At 41.1% G+C, this 17,175-nt stretch overlaps 1 protein-coding gene across 1 annotated transcript in view; it reads left to right on the top strand.

Moving 5' to 3' along the window:
- The window catches only part of LOC147528743 (uncharacterized), a 69,639-nt gene that overhangs the window by 43,204 nt on the left and 9,260 nt on the right, over positions 1 to 17,175 (top strand). The window contains exons 14-16 of the mRNA XM_086611920.1: positions 6,575 to 6,614; positions 7,963 to 8,014; positions 11,986 to 12,097. Coding sequence (XP_086468046.1) covers positions 6,575 to 6,614; positions 7,963 to 8,014; positions 11,986 to 12,097 — 204 coding nt within the window. The remainder of the gene's footprint in view (positions 1 to 6,574; positions 6,615 to 7,962; positions 8,015 to 11,985; positions 12,098 to 17,175) is intronic.

The raw sequence follows: 17,175 nt of genomic DNA, 5'->3' as shown, positions 1-17,175 counted from the left end.
GGAACTATTAAAGAGGCAAAACATAAATCTCTCCCACCATCAGAAAATCCAATGGGAAATTACGAGAGCTGGAAGGAATGAGGCTTGTTTTGCTGGGAATTTGCATTTTAGAGGTTGATTGCAAGTTCCAGCCAGAGCTTTTCCTGCCATGGGGCATTTTACAGCACATCATGTCTATGGCATAGATTATAATATAGTAGAACATGATGGTTCTACGTATTGAAATAGATGCTTGTTTGGACTGATTTTAAACATTCTTTTTGCCATGCCTGGTGTTCAGTGGATCCATTCCCTGAAATGTTTTTGTGAACACCAAAGCTGGTGCAAAGGAGGAGAGAAGAATGAGTGACAAAGGGTGAGGAGAGGAGAAGCTGTGACAGCCCTGACTGAGAGCAGCATTGGTTTTCCCAGTACTCTTCTGTTTGCCTACTATCACTGTTCATGGGACAGAGTACTGGAAGGTAAAGGAGCCCAAGATAGTTGGTTAGCCTTCAAGGACCTCTTCTTCTGAGCTCAAGACCAGTGCATCCCAACAGGTAGGAAGTCAAGAAAGGGCATCAAGAGACCTGCATGGTTAAATGGAGAACTGTTGGGCAAACTCAAGTGGAAAAAGAGAATGTACAGATCATGGAAGGAGGGGCAGGCCACTTGGGAGGAATATAGGTCTGCTGTCCGAGGATGTAGGGAGGCAACTAGGAAAGCTAAGGCCTCCTTGGAATTAAACCTTGCAAGAAAGGTCAAGGACAACAGAAAGGGCTTCTTTAAATACATTGCAGATAAAACTAACACTAGAGGCAATGTAGGCCCACTGGTGAACGAGAAGAGTGCCCTTGTGACAGAGGATAAGAAGAAGGCAGAGTTACTGAATGCCTTCTTTGCCTCAGTCTATACTGCTGGAGGCTATCCTGATGAGTCCCGAAACCCTGAGGCTCCTGTGGAAGCCAGGATAGAGGAGGAGTCTACCCTGGTTGATGAGGACTTGGTTAGGGACCAGTTAAGCAACCCGGCCATCCATAAGTCCATGGGTCCTGATGGAATGCACCCGCAGGTGCTGAGGGAGCTGGCGGATGTCATTGCCAGGCCACTCGCCATCATCTATGCTAAATCATGGGGAACAGGAGAGGTGCCTGAGGACTTGGAGGAAAGCAAATGTCACTCCAGTCTTCAAAAAGGGCAAGAAGGAAGACCCAGGTAACTATAGACCGGTCAGCCTCACCTCCATCCCTGGAAAGATAATGGAACAACTTATCCTTGGTGCTGTCTCTAGGCATATCAAGGATAAGAGGGTCATTAGAGGCAGTCAACATGGCTTCACTAAGTGGAAGTCGTGCTTGACAAACCTGATAGCCTTTTATGAGGACATCACCAAGTGGGTGGATGATGGTAAAGCAGTAGATGTGGTCTATCTCGACTTCAGTAAAGCATTTGACACAGTCTCCCATGGCATCCTCACAGCTAAACTGAGGAAGTGTTGTCTGGATGATCGGATAGTGAGGTGGATTGTGAACTGGCTGAAGGATAGAAGCCAGAGAGTAGTGGTCAATGGGACAGAGTCCAGTTGGAGGCCTATATCCAGTGGAGTCCCTCAAGGGTCGGTACTGGGACCAGTATTGTTCAACATATTCATCAATGATATGGATGAGGGAATAAAGTGCATGGTCAGCAAGTTTGCTGATGACACTAAACTAGGAGGAGTGGCTGACACACCTGAAGGCTGTGCTGCCATTCAGAGAGACCTGGATAGGCTGGAGAGTTGGGTGGGGAGAAATTTAATGAAATACAACAAGGGCAAGTGTAGAGTCTTGCATTTGGGTAAGAACAACCCCATGTACCAGTACAAGTTGTGGACTGAACTGTTGGGGAGCAGCGCAGAGGAAAGGGAGCTGGGGGTCCTGGTGGACAGCAGGATGACCATGAGCCAGCAATGTGCCCTTGTGGCCAAGAAGGCCAATGGCATCCTGGGGTGTATTAGAAGGGGTGTGGTTAGTAGGTGGAGAGAGGTTCTCCTCCCCCTCTACTCTGCCCTGGTGAGGCCGCATCTGGAATATTGTGTCCAGTTCTGGGCCCCTCAGTTCAAGAAGGACAAGGAACTGCTTGAGAGAGTCCAGTGCAGGGCCACAAAGATGATTAAGGGAGTGGAGCATCTCCCTTCTGAGGAAAGGCTGAGGGAGCTGGGTCTCTTTAGCTTGGAGAAGAGGAGACTGAGGGGGGACCTCATTAATGTTTATAAATATGTAAAGGATGACTGTCGTGAGGATGGAGCCAGGCTCTTCTCAGTGGCATCCAATGATAGGACAAGGGGAAATGGATATAAGCTGGAACATAGGAGGTTCTGCTTAAACATGAGGAAGAACTTCTTCTCAATAGGGGTAACAGAACACTGGAACAGGCTGCCCAGAGAGGTTGTGGAGTCTCCCTCTCTGGAGATGTTCAAAACCTGCCTGGACGTGTTCTTGTGTGATCTAATCTAGGTGGTTCTGCTCCGGCAGGGGGATTGGACTGGATGATCCTTTGAGGTCCCTTCCAGTTCCTAACATTCTGTGATTCATGAAATTTATCAGAAACTTGCTACCTTTTCCAGCATATCACGTATGAGCTTTAAAAGTATTGGTATTTGCAAGCCCATCCTTGGATTAGGGTGAGAAAAGAAAACAGACATGGAAGATTAGAAATGGTGGAACTGCTGTATCGAAGAGTGTATCTTGAGTGTCTTCACCTTGTATCGTCTACGTATATATCCGTAACTGCACTGCTGCCAAATGACAGGGAAGGTGTGTATTTGTGGGGTGTTAGCGTGCTTTGATATTCTTGAGATTCCTCTCATCCCTCATATTTGGGTGAAATTTGCCATTGGACCCAAAACTTGGGGTCTTGCAGGTGTGGTGGAAGAATCATGAACACAAAGGAAAAAACCTGACAAATACAAATACACATAGATGAACACACAGAGGACAATGTTTTGTTTTTCCTAAGATAATTGGGCTGAAAATGGATAAGATTGAAAATAGGCTAGAGGGAAGAGTCATAAAATGAAAAGACAGATCAACACTGTGTCAAGAATTTTGCAGATTAACCAGAGAAGCACTTGCTAAATAATAATTGATTCTTAATTTTGCAGATTCAGTGTAGATGCAAACCTTTACGCACGGAATCTAAAGGAAGAGTCCTATACCAGTGCTTAGTCACCTAGAAAGAAGTAAATTTAGTGGACTTAGTGCCTGACGTTTCTCCAGTCATGCCGTGTATTTGGGAGTTAATGAAATCAGTGGAATTCAAGTGGTGTAATCCCCAGTACTGACTCATTGCTTTTAGATACCCAGCCACCTGGAGAGTTTGTAGTTGTCAGGCTAGGTCCTCAAGCACTGGCAGGGAAAATGTTCTTGGGAATAGTGGGCTTTTGGATCAGATACACTTGAAGCAAAACAAATACCATGGTATTCAGTGTGAGGATTACACCAGACAAATACTGTACCTATAGATGGACGTGAACAGAATATAAATAGATTGAAAGGAAGGTCTCCAACTTAAAGGCATTCAGGTCATCTTGCAGTTCATCAGTTTTGTGCTGTTCTGAGGCACAGAAGCTGGCAGATAGTGGTGGTGAGTTGTTCATCAACTTGAAGTCATTCAGCTTGTTAAGAGGGTGACTGGTGGCAGGTAGGATGACACTCTACTTAGTGATGCTTTATCTGCCTTGAGGAACTAATGAATGGAGCTCTGATAGAAAAAAGTGGTCATGTAAAGTTTCTGGGAAAGAAGATCAAAAGCTTCAATTTAGCTAATAATTTTATCAACTTGATCCTGCAGCCTGATTGATACCCTCTGCAAATATGACAAATTATTCATGTCATTGTAGCTAAAGATAAGCCTTCTTCCAGAAAGGCGAGAGAGAAGGAGAGCATCTGCGCAGATATTTAAGCAAGCAATGTAGAGTAAGCATAAAGTACAGCATGAGGAGATCTTTTTAAGGAAGGTATCTTGGGACAAGAGTTGATCTAAGGAGATCACAATCAACTTAGCAGAAGTAGATCTGGCCACAGTGACAAGCCCACTGTTACTTGGTTGTGCTTTGCCTTCCACTGCTGTTTTTGAGTTTTACTGGAGAAATGTAATAGGAATCTGAGCCCTGGGTTGAGGTGAGGTGGTGTGCTCTAGTGCTGTTCACACAACCAAATCACTAAATTTAAGCCATAGTCAATTTAAGATTTGCTTCATCTTCTCTGCCTGAGGTCTAGATAGGAATTTCATTGTACTTACAAGTGCTCCCATCTTACTTATGTTAACATAAACAATGGTTTGGATAATCATAAGATAGAAATTAATAATGTGGCAACTGGGATGTAGGTGTAGCTTTGCTCTGTAATTGCATTTATGTGCAGGAGTAGCTGTAGTTATCTCCAGAGGCAGATTTGCTGTTACAGTAGCTTGTGCTGGAGAACGTTGAAAGACCAGCAGTAGCAAGCAGCAGTAGAAGGTTATTGTAGCCTCAAGGTGGGAGCAGTGGTTGCTCTTAGATGGGTTTTCTTATCAGTGTTTAGAGGACTGCTTTGTTATGCAAGCCAAGTTCCATTGTGTGAGAGCAGGCAAGGGAAGAGCTTTCTTTGAGAGCTTTCAGGAAGTTGAAATTGATGTGGAAGCAAAATCTGGTATCCTTAATGAGAAGTTCAGCTGCCTAGCAGGAAGTGAGCCATGTGACAATCCACAGATAATTTACATTAACTAACTTTATGAACCTATATTTTCAACATGACCTGACCATATCCAACAACCTAAATAAACAAAGCGGATAATTCAGTAAAATAATTGCAGTTGGTTTTAATGTTGAATGGCAGTTTTCTGCTTGAACGAGTGCACAGGTAATATGTGTAGGGCTGAATCTTCACTGGATCATTTAATATTTTGTAACACTAACACAAGGGATTCTTTCACGTTCTATCCACTACTACGTTTTTTGCAGCAGAACTTACTGGTTAGGGAGATGGTTATTCATCATTGGTTTGTTGTGGGTTTTTTTTGTTGAAGGCATTCTTTTTACCTGTACTAAAAAGCATCATGGGCTTTTCCTGGGAAAGAAAGGGAGTTGGCAACGCTAACATCTCTAATCCCTTCCAGTTGTTCTCAACTGTAGCACCTTCTAAAGGTTGCTGTGTTTTGAAGTTTGTTTGTTTTTTCAGCCTCTGGCTAAAAATATAGCCAGTGAAGTCTGTTTATCTTGTGAATTAGTTGTAATGTGCAAGTACTGTACCAGCATGCTGGCCAAGCTGGCAGTCATTCAGATATGCACTGAAGTTTAGTTCTGTTGATTCCAAATATGTTGCTGATTATAGAGCAGTGTGATCAAGATAAGGACTACCTAATAGCATCCGTCTTCAAATACTTCATTAAAACACCTTAGTAACCACTATTTCAGGGAAATCACTTCCCTTGAACGTGAATATGGCAAGACTCTGTAACCTATGTTACGTTGTACCGTCTATGCTCTCACCAGTATGTGTCCACATTACGAAGGCATTGAACCCAAGCTAAACCAGCTTGCTGAGAAGTAGAGGTTATCAGTGTGAGCTTAGTACCACAACAGCATGATTACTTGGCTTTTAGTCTGTTTGGAGCACAGACAGAGAGAATTCACACCTGGAGGAAGCATGAAGCCCATTTTAGCCAGGATTAATTTGGGTAAACACACCATGTTGGCAGCTTTCCACAGCATTTGTTTTTAAGGGACTGCTTAACACACTTGTTAATGCCTAGGCTGATTTAATGTATGCACTTTACTGTTTCTTTCCCCTGCAATACTAAATGGAGCGCTGATGTATCATGTACGCATGCTATCCATGCCAGAAAGAAGGGTGAGAAGCTATGCTCTGGGTGAGGAGAGCAGAACTGTTTCTTTCAGAAATACTGAGCTGGGTAGATGAGTTTAGCGATAGTTAAGCCTGGCAACCTGATACTTAGAATAAATCACAGTGCTTACTGCAAATCTGGGATCATGCTAATAACTTTAAGCCCCTAAACTACCTATGTATCAAAGAGAGAGAGTGGGATCTGTGGTACCCAGAACCTTAAAAAAGTGAAGTTAACCAGTGAAATGCTAAAGAGAAAATTCAAGTTAATCTGAAACAGTAATCTAATAAGCAAAGTCATATTAAACAAGTATTAAAACAAACCATAGTTCAGGTCAGAATTGTTTCTCTGCTTTCTTTAAATGTAAATAAAACAGCAGCAACAAAAAAGCCAAAGCTAAGTTCTTTTTCTGTCAGGTGTATCGCCTGACTGTCATTGGTATACAAAATATTCAGAAGAAGAGCCTAGAGATTTAGTTTATACTTTGCACATTTTGAAACAAATTCATTTCTTTGGTAAAAGTTACAGTACCTTTTACATGTTTTGCCTTTTTAACTGTTGTATAAAATGTTCAGTTTTATTAATTTATAAGAACATACGTAATTTCCTAGATATTTGCCAGTCTTTATTAAATGTGCATTATGGAAACGATTCAAGCTATGGTAAGCTATAAGCTGTAATGTTTTGAAGATGGCTTTAACAGTTCTTTTGTGAATTTAATTTCCATTTCCAGCACCTGGCCTCACTGGAGTTGTTGGAGGGCGCCCCAGAGTGTAAGTTAACTCCTGATTATTAACTTCTTGTAGTATGTGATGGTCATGTTCCTACCACTCACCATCACAAGCTTCTCCACTTTGAAACAGCAACCACAGAAACAACTGAAGTATTTCTGTTGCACACTATGCTTAATCATAGAATGGTTTGGGTTGGAAGAGGACCTTAAAGATCATCTAGTTCCAAGCCTCCTGTCATGGGCAGGGACTTTGAGCTCACGTTGCTCAAAGCCTCATCCAGCCTGGCCTTGAACACGACCAGGGCTAGGGCTTTCACATCTTCTCTGGCCAACCTGTTCCAGTGCCTCGTCACCTTCAGAGTGAAAAATTTCCTCCTCAGATCTAATCGAAATCTCCCCTCTTTCGATTTAAAGCCATTGCCCCTTACCCTATCACTACATGCCCTTGCAAAAAGTCCCTCTCTAGCTTTCTTGTAGGCCCCTTTTAGGTACTGGAAGGCTGCTATAAGATCTCGCCAGAGCCTTCTCTTCTCCAGGCTGAACAACCCCAACTCTCTCCACCTGTCTTCATAGGAGAGGTGCTCCGGCCCTCGGATCATGTTCGTGGCCCTTCTCGGGACCTGCTCCAACAGCTCCATGTCCTTATAATGTTGAGGTCCCCAGAGCTGAACGCAGTACTTCAGGTGGGATCTCATGAGAGCAGAGGGGCAGAATCACCTCCTCCAACCCTCTGGGCACACTTCTTTTGAAGTAGCCCAGGATAGGGTTGGCTTTCCGGGCTGTGAGTGCACATTGCTGGCTCATGTTGAGCTTCTCATCAACCAAAACCCCAAATTCTGTCTCCTCAGGGCTGCTCTCAATCCATTCTCTGCCGTGCCTGTATTTGTGCTTGGGATTGCCCCGACCCACGTGCAGGACCTTGCACTTGGCCTGGTTGAACGTCAGCATCTAAAACCTCCATGTCCCTAAGCAAATACTTCAGTATGTCTATCTTGCACATGGAGATGGAGGAAGAAACTGTAGATAAATTTCCAGTAGCTGTGTAACTAGCCTAGGTATCAATGTGGGGCTAATGACAGTGCAATAGGCTTCAACATCTTGAAGTGCATCATTTGTCAAGAAAATATTTTCGGTGTTTTGGCTACTTGCCTCCCTCCCCCTAAGTTTTTTTTTTTAAACAAAATCTTACTTTCTTAAGAGTGAAATTTAATGTATTTATACACTTCTCAGGCTTTCTAAAAATGTTTGGAAAACCATTGCTAATTATGGCTAAATAACTTTTAATTTCCCAAGTGTTTTTCTGGTGTATGAGTAATCTAAAGATGTATGGTCTTATGTTTTCATTAATTTCTGGTTAAATGTTTATGCTTGTTGTTTTGTGTGTCTAGGTCTCCAGTTTTGAAGCCATTTTTCTTCTATTATCCCAAAAGCAATGTTCAGGTAAGACTTAACTGCTTAAAGCTTGCTCTGTTCTCTTTGAAGTAATTTGAAAAATTCTGCTAACTCTGGCATTTTTCAGTGACTTTGAGTCCTAAAACTGCAAAGTATTCTGGTAACTTTGATTAAAAAATATTTTCCCAGAGGCTAATGTTATTCACACAGAATGTTTTACAACAGTTAAACTTGCTGACATTGCATTTTAATTGATGTGAATTTTGACTTGTATCAAAACGGAACTTCTCTTCTCAGGTTCCTAGAATTGAAGGTTTGAATTGTTCTTACTGCATTTGCAAGGAGTGCTTATGAAAATTACATCGTTTTGAAAGTTAATGGTCCCTCTTTAGAGAGAAGGCAATTGGGTGTTCAGAAAGTTGAACATTATTCTTGTGAACCTGAACAAGTCTTCTGAGTTTTTTGAGGAGTCTACATTTTATATATACTACTGGAAATAAGTATTAAAATCAGTGAATTTCCTCTGATTCAGAGAGAGTTGAGCCTTTTCCTTCCACATACCCTGTCTGTAAAACTAGGAGTAGTAGTTTCTGCTCTTGCCTATATTGCAAAAACTGTAACATTAAGAAAGCCTGTGTGACTATTGGGATAAGTATCATGGAGGAGCCTGTGACTGAGATCTATTTATGTGGCCCTATTCAGTTCATAACAATAGTTTCTTTCAGTCTGAGAAGTTACTGTTCAGATGACTGGGCAGTCCTAGGTGAGAAATCATAGTGTAAGATGAAACGCTGAGCTAGAGCCCTACTTCTTTTCCATTATGCATATACCTCTGTGTAGACTGAGGTCTTCAAGATAAACTTGAAGAAACTGATTTTACTGAAAATGTAAAATGTTTGGATTTATACATGTTGGTCTCTGCTTTTTGAATGCCATTGGATACTTAAATTGTCCTTTGGAGACTGCAGACAAAACTGCATATATGCCCTTCTTTTGCCAAAGCCTTTAACTGATTTTTAGCTATTGTTTGCATCTCGTGCCAAGGCATCCTAATAATGATACTTCTCAGTCAGTAAGAGTTTTCTGATTCATTCACCATCAAGAAAGTGGCCAAAGGCCAGAACATTGGTCTGCGTTAGACCACAGTTGTTGTGACAGGCTTCTGCTCAGGGTGGTGAAGGGAAGCCTCAGGAGTACAGGCAGCAAGTGAAAGGGGCAGGAAGGGAGAGAAAAAAACCACAACCACACAAAACCCAATTGATTAAAAAAAACCAACTCTGTAAAACGATTATCGGTAATCAATTTAAGTGTTCTAAGCATTTCAGAAAAGGACTGTTTAGTTTTCACTTTTAACATGCATACAGTGCTTAGCACAAAGAAGCCCAAATGTTACATTTTTCTTTGATTATTACTCTGCATTAGTGGGAAATAATTTAAGATTACTTTTACGGAGGAGATGCTATTTAGTTATTAAAACTAAGTGTGTAAACTGTGCGTAGTGGAAAAACATTTAAAAACCCCACCTTTCTTGTCATTTAAAGTTTAAGTACTTTATTTTTGTTGTCACATTTTGCTTTATACAAATGACTCATCTTTGCCAAGTTTAATATGAAATTGTTATCTTTATGGAAGTTTAGGCTACCACAGTTTTGTTCATCAAATTAAATGTAAACTTACTTATTAAAAAACGCTGTGTTCCAGACTTGGTAAAATGCTGTTGAGATTAAATAGTAACCTAATTTAGCATGGAAAGCAAGCTGTGTCTCAGCTACTCTTTTCAATACAGAAAATCAAAATCCTTGCTCTAGGTAGCCAATCTGCTGAAGGCACTGAGACACTACTAACAAAATGCCATGTGATCTATCACTGTTACACTGCAGTAATATTAACGGTTACGTAAAAGTGTGGTGTAATTGATTCAAGTTCTTTATTCAAAGTTTTAGCCATGTATTAACAGCAATGTTCTAGCTAAAGATTACAGAGTACGGACGGTGTGAGTTAACTGCTTTTCTAGATTGGAAGTTCAGTTACAAAGAGTCTAGTTGCTCTCCTTCAGCATTTGACCTAAAACCAAAAAAAATCCATAAGGAGATTTTCAGATACGTTAACATTGCCACAGTGGGTTCTTTTGTTTTGTGTTTGATAACAACTTTCTGGGTGTCAGTTTGGATTCAATATCTCATTTGTTGTTTTCACTGCTCTTACGCAATTGTCCCAATTTTATCACAGATCACTTAAGGTTTTACAGTGCAAACAGTAGTTATTTTCCATGCATGCTTTTTTCATGTTTAAAAAGTAACCTAAAACTTTCCCTAGGGAGAAAAATTGCAGCAAACCTACTGAAGGCAAGAGCAGCTTTTCTGAAATATATCTGTTTTTTTTTAATATTCCTCTTGCATAAGCATTGAAGGCCTGTCGTGGTTTAGGCTACTTCGGCAACTAAACTCCACACAGCCGCTCACTCACCCTCCCCCACCCCCCCGGAATGAGGAAGAGAATTAAAGGAGAAAAAGAAAAGAGACCAGTGGGTTGAGATAAGAACAATTTACTACTACCGCTACCAATATATATATGTACAGATATGTATAAGGATAAATATATATAAACAAGTGATGTACAGTGTAATTGCTCATCACCCCTTGTCTGAGGCCCATCTCGTCCCAAACTAATGATCCTGATACAGATAAGTCCCGATACCGCAATCCCAGACAAGTGAGAGGCCCAAAATAGAGAGCGAGACAGAGAGCACTCTGAGAGTCCGAGAGTCCCGGAAGGGCAAAAGCCCTTCTTTCCAGCTGACCCTCATTTTATACTGGGCATGACGCTGCATGATATGGAATACTAATTGGCCAGTTTGGCCCTCAATCCTAAATCTAAGTACAAATCATAAGGAGAGTCATGGACCCCCCATCCCAGCTATGTTCCCCCTATCCCGTTGTGCTCCTGCACACTGGCAAGAACACGGCAGCTGAAAAGTCCTTGAGACCTCAGTGCCAACTACAAACATCAGTGCGCTGTCAGCGTTCTCAGAGCAAGTCTCGGACCAAAAGCAAAACACGGAGCTCTTCTGGCTGCTAAAAAGAAGAGCTGACTCTGTCCCAGCTGAAACCAGGACAAGGCCTTTGTCACTATTAGCTCTTCTCTAAGAACAGTCTTAAGAGGGCTAAGATGAGAAGAATTATCTTGCTTTTGCTGACAACTGAGCACTGGTAACTGCTGCGGCTAAACTGATGTATGTTGATTTGTTGTGGCAATGTAACCTGGTTATATGTTTGCGTCTTTAGTACTGGGAGTCCTCCAGTGCAGATGAAATAGATGTAGTCAATTCTTCTACCTAACTGTGCCATAAGATTTAACTAGAGAAGCTTTTGCTTTCATCTTAAGTGAATAGCCCACTCAGCTAATGAAATAGCAGACCTAACTATGTATTTTTTTCAGATTTCTTTGGTGGCGTGGGTACAGATAGTTCATCATGCAAGATGGACAGCATGGCATTTTTTTAATTTCATATTTTTGTCTCAACATAAACCCAAAATATCCGGTATTAATTTATTTTTTATAAGTTGCTTTCACAAAATGTATTTGAAGATGAATTTAGGTTCCAATGGTAAGTGTCATTAATATGGACAGTGACAGAAGAAAAGGTTGTTGTATCATGGAAGAACTGAAAGTTTTAAATTTTGGGGATCCAACTGTCGAGCTGTGAACCAAAATTTCATGTAGTACTGCTGTATATAGAGGGAGATGGAAGGAAAGAAGTTTGTCTTCCTTTAAAACATACCCAACTGGATAGAGCATTTCTTTGATTTTTATGCGTTGCTTCCCTACATAAAAATTTCTTTTAGATGCAAAATAGATCGTTGTTATTATTGTGACATTTAAAAGGGAGGGACGGAACTTGATCTGTAAAGCTGTTACTGAAAATGTGCCAGATGAATACATACTTAGAAATATGCTTTGTTTATTCACGACACACTGGATTTCTAATTTGATGGTTTGAAAATGGTTTTTTTTTCCAGATCAACCTATTTTTAAATGGGCAGCATGTTGAGACATTTGAGGAGGATCTCACGTTTACATCAGATGAGGTTGTTTCGTTTGATCCACCGAAGATTAGCAGTGAATTGAGAGGTATGTTCATCTTTTTATTTGTGAATACATAATTTGCTGTCCTCATCCTGGAAAATCATGTGTTATGCGTTGTCCATGAAATATATTTTACCTCTTTATGATACAGGTTTTAAGTCCGTTGCAAAATACTTGAGCTACTTTTTCTTCGAAGGAAGGCATTTAGCATCACACAGTATAAAATGCGTTTGAGACTTTAACAAGTGTGTAAGTAAATTGTTATTCAAAAAGCCTACACCTTAGACCCAGCTGAAGATAGATGGAACGCTGGCTTGAAATTGAAACATGGTTTCAAATTATACTATCATCTTACTTGGTTAATCCTGGAAATAGTTGGTTTTACCTTACATCAAAATAGTTGTGTTCAGAATGGAAGACAGATTTACAGAATGCTTAGCATTTAGGTAACTGAAATTTGGCCCTGTTCCATATGGCAGCTTTCACAAATGAACCAGAATAGAATCAACCTGGAACCAGTGACTTTTAAAGAAAACACACTAGGCTAGTGATCCAGCATGATCATTCCTGTGTTGCTATTAGACTTGTCTAACCAAATTCTCTGAAGAAAGAAAAGAAGAAACTTGAGAAGGGCAAACCAGTGAGCTGAATGGAGCAGGTCAGGATGTCTGCAATAAAAAGGAAGTGTTCAATCAGAGTTTTTCATACAACCTAGGTACTAGGTTACAGATTATTGAAAGTGCTAGATGTTTGAAGATTTTTTTGTTCTTTCTGATGGCAGATCTATGTACAGTATTTCTTAATGTATAGCACACTTCATAATTCCGTTTTGGTCCAAACAGAGTCTTTATTACCTTATTCCTGCTCACCAGAGAAATGAGAGCATTAATTTAAAGATGTGGATAGATATTTTCAAATCTAAATCAGGTGACTGTACCTAAAGATTACTTGTTAGAGCTATTTCTAAGAGTAATACTAATGCTGAAAGAGTAATTCAGGTATTTAAGTCTATGTATTCTCAAAAAAATAATGCTGGGAAGGTTAAGATTTATTCTAGACTCGAGATATCGGTGAGTAGTATTTCTCAAAACTGGTAGTAGCCTAGTATAATGACTAATTATAAGTTAGTAGGGAATGTTCTTTATCCTGTAATTTTGAAATATGCATATGGCTATGTGTGTGTTGCTGCTCAAAAGTCAGTGACACTGGGTGCTTGATTGCTATACATGAATTCATTTTCCCATCTATTCAAACATCTCTTCAATGCAATGATTTGTGTCATGCAGAAACAAGTTAAACTCTTAATTTTGTTTTCAGCTCTCATGTCTATTGCAAATCTAATGTCACACCAGAATCTCTCTGATACCTGGGAGTTCCCAGGAGGGCAGTGAGGGATTTGCACCATCAAACTGGGCAAGTTAAGGCATCAGAAGTCATTGTTCTGTTCAGTAAAGGACTTAGCAAAGGTCCTGTTTTAGTTTGTTGGGTTTGTTTTTGTTTTCCCCAAGGTGACTACAATGCTAAATATTAGGGAAACAAAAAGTTGTGAGGCTCTCCGTTGCCTTCTTACCATTTGATAAAACTTTCTGAGGTGCCTGACATCAGCATTTAAGTACTGAATTCTTCAGGGTTTATTCAAGCAAACCCCCACTTTTGAGGGACAGCAGAGCTCCTCTGGTTGTTTCCCCTGAGAAGGATTTCTAAAATTTTGCCCTTAGTTATAAATAGAAATGTTTTCTGTATGCAACTAAATACTTACCTACTTCTGTGGTTTAATGCATGAGCAACATTGATGAGAAATAGACAAATGGGTTAGACTGTAAAAGGAGTAACTCTAAAACATTTTCTGTCAGCATTTAGTAAGGAGGGAAGTATTTTTCTTAATTTCATGGTTATCTCAAGTGTGAGGGACTGTTAGTTGTCTTTGAATAGATAAGAGAAATATGCGAAAATGGATTTCAGAAATGCTGCTAGATATGGTTCTGGGAGGGTGGAATTTGAATTTACCATTTGCCCTAGCTTTGAAGGGAATTCTTTGGTAGATTTGTTTAAGATGTTTATTAAATGAAAACAATTTCCTGATAAACAGATCATGAAAGATAAATCAATTAGGATAATAATAAATGGGAACACCAGAACACTGTCTTGAACTGGTTTTGTTTATAGGGAGACTGTCAAAGGCTGTCTGTGTAAAATGTCTGATGGAGAAAAGACTTCTACAGCTTACACAGTTTAAACATTGTCATACTTCAGCCTTTGATGAAGCACTATGTTTTTTTCTTGAATGTGTATTGAATGAAATTTTTAAAAATAATGTGATTTCTGTGGTGTACGAAGTGTAGTAGTCTTGTCCAAAATAAGCAATGAGCTTCAGCTGGACTTTTTTCAGATCCTCTCTCAATGGAAATGTTTAATCAATAATAATATTCCCCAATTAAATAAAAAACCCCTTTAATATTTTCTGCCAAGTTTCATGGCACATTTCTGCTTGCATTTTTCATGGAAGTGAACATTGAAAAGTCTGTGAGCATCAAGCTCAAAACAAACCTCCTGTGTCAGCTCTCTTAATTGCATGCTTTCACTATTTAAAATTTCATGCTACCATGACTTACTACCAATGAAGAACTGTTGCGCCAGACTAAACTATAACCACTCTTTCAGCTTGTCTTTGAGAGCAACCAGATATGTGTTATAAAACTTCAGGTCTTAGTTAAAGCAGTTTAACGCTGATATGTTGCTGTTTGGGGTGTAGGTAGATGTTCTCTTTCTGATCCAGCTGTTGTGCCAGTAGAATAAGGTGCTGCGGTGAGCCCATAGTTGTTTGTTATTGTTTTCCCTCTTACTGCCACCCAGATGTGCCAGCAAACCTACTCTTTTAAGCGTTGCCTGATCTGTTTCATAGAATCATAGAATGGTTTGGGTTGGAAGGGACCTTAATGGATCGAGAGCAGCCCTGAGGAGAAGGATTTGGGAGCACTGGTGGATGAGAAGCTCAATATGAGCCGGCAATGTGCTCTTGCGGCCCAGAAGGCCAACCGCGTCCTGGGCTGCATCAAGAGGAGCGTGGCCAGCAGGTCGAGGGAGGTGATTCTCCCCCTCTACTCTGCCCTCGTGAGACCTCACCTGGAGTACTGCGTCCAGTTCTGGAGCCCCCAACATTAGGAGGACATGGACCAGTTGGAGAGGGTCCAGAGGAGGGCCACGAAGATGATAAGAGGGCTTGAGCACCTTTCCTATGAGGACAGGCTGAAAGAGTTGGGGCTGTTCAGCCTGGAGAAGAGGAGGCTCCGGGGTGACCTTATAGCGGTCTTCCAGTACCTCAAGGGGGCCTACAGGAAAGATGGGGAGAGGCTGTTCAGGAGGGCCTGTTGTGATAGGACAAGGGGTAATGGTTTTAAAATAGAGGGAGGTAGATTCAGGTTGGATATTAGGAAAAAATTTTTTACCATGAGAGTTGTAGAACACTGGAATAGGTTGCCCAGAGAGGTGGTGGATGCTCCATCCCTGGAGACATTCAAGGCCAGGTTGGATGAGGCCCTGAGCAACCTGATCTAGTTGGAGATATCCCTGTTCCTTGCCGGGGGGTTGGACTAGATGACCTTTGAAGGTCCCTTCCAGCCCTAACCATTCTATGATGCTATGATTCTATGACCTTAAAGATCACCTGCCCCCCTGCCATGGGCAGGGACACTTCCCCCAGATCAGGTTTCTCAAAGCCTCATCCAACCTGGCCTTGAACACTTCCAAGGATGGAGCATCCACAACTTCTCTAGGCAACCTGTCGCAGCACCTTACCACCCTCAGAGTGAAGAATTTCTTCCTTAGATGTAGTCAAAATCTCCCCTCTTTCAGTTTAAAGCCATTGCCCCTTGTCCTATCACTACACACCGTTGTAAAAAGTCCCTCTCCAGCTTTCCTGTATGCCCCATTTAAGTACTGGAAGGCTGCAGTAAGATCACCCTGGAGCCTTCTCTTCTCCAGGCTGAACAGCCCCAATTCTCTCAGCCTGTCTTCATAGCAGTGGTGCTCCAGCCCTCGGATCATCTTCGTGGCCCTTCTCTAGACTCGCTCCAACAGCTCCATGTCCTTTTAATGTTGAGGTCCCCAGAGCTGAACGCAGTACTCCAGGTGGGATTTCAACCAAATAAATACCTTGAAATAAGATACACTATAGAAGTTATGTGTCATGTTGTAGTGAGGCATTTTTGTCATTCAAAGTATCTCCCACCTCATACCCAAATGACCTTTTGGCATCTGTCCAGCTGCTACTGCTGTAGATTGCAGCCTCCCTTTCTGACAGAGACAGTGAAAACTGCAGCCAGGAGGACTTGAACATAGTTTCTTTCTTACCCAGCTTTGCTAAAGCTCTTTAGTTCAGCCTTGCTTATGTCTGAGGAGTCAGCAATTCTCTGTGGGCAGGAAGGAGTTGAAGGCAATGGTGATTTGGCTAGGACTGGGTTTACGTGATCATCTTATGTGGTTCATGGAGCGCGTATCTACCCATGCCTTAATAGTAGGTGCACCTTAATTTAAATCATACTTGAACCTACCATAGTGTTAATTTTGGTTTTAAGTGTAATTTAAACATTCATTTGTATCTTGAGGGTGAATTTAAATCTGTGTAGTTACATTTCTTAAAACAGCCTGCCTTTGGCCAGCATTTAGAGCATAACATCTTTAGTACTGGGTCTCTTACTCCCCAAAATAAAAGCAAAACCACAAAACCAGCACAATAGTTTGATATCCTCAGCAGAAGCAATACCAATACAGAAAAGATAGACTGATGCATTTTCAAATTGCATTGTGTCTCGCAACATGAAGTTTCTCCAACATAATTGATGTACAAGACTCTCTCAGTTCTGTTAAATGTGACAGTTTTTAACACAATAGACTGAAATTTTCTGTGACAAGCATGTGCCTAGGACTGAACTGTTTGGTGGGGTTTTTTTAAATAAAAAATAAAAAAAGGTATTTTAGACATTTGTCAGTTGCTTCCTGTGGCTGCCACCAGCAGCTGTTGCACCAGAAGTTGTTACAGAAAGCAGGAAGGCTGTCGCTTCCCTGCTCTGAATGTTCCCCCTGCTGCTGTCCAAGGAGCAGAGAGGGGGAAGAGAGCTGCCACT

This window comes from Tauraco erythrolophus, chromosome 5 (assembly GCF_009769465.1).
Source record: "Tauraco erythrolophus isolate bTauEry1 chromosome 5, bTauEry1.pri, whole genome shotgun sequence".
Lineage (NCBI taxonomy): Eukaryota > Metazoa > Chordata > Aves > Musophagiformes > Musophagidae > Tauraco > Tauraco erythrolophus.
The sequence above is the reverse complement of the archived record's forward strand: the minus strand, read 5'-3'. Positions and strand labels throughout refer to the sequence as shown.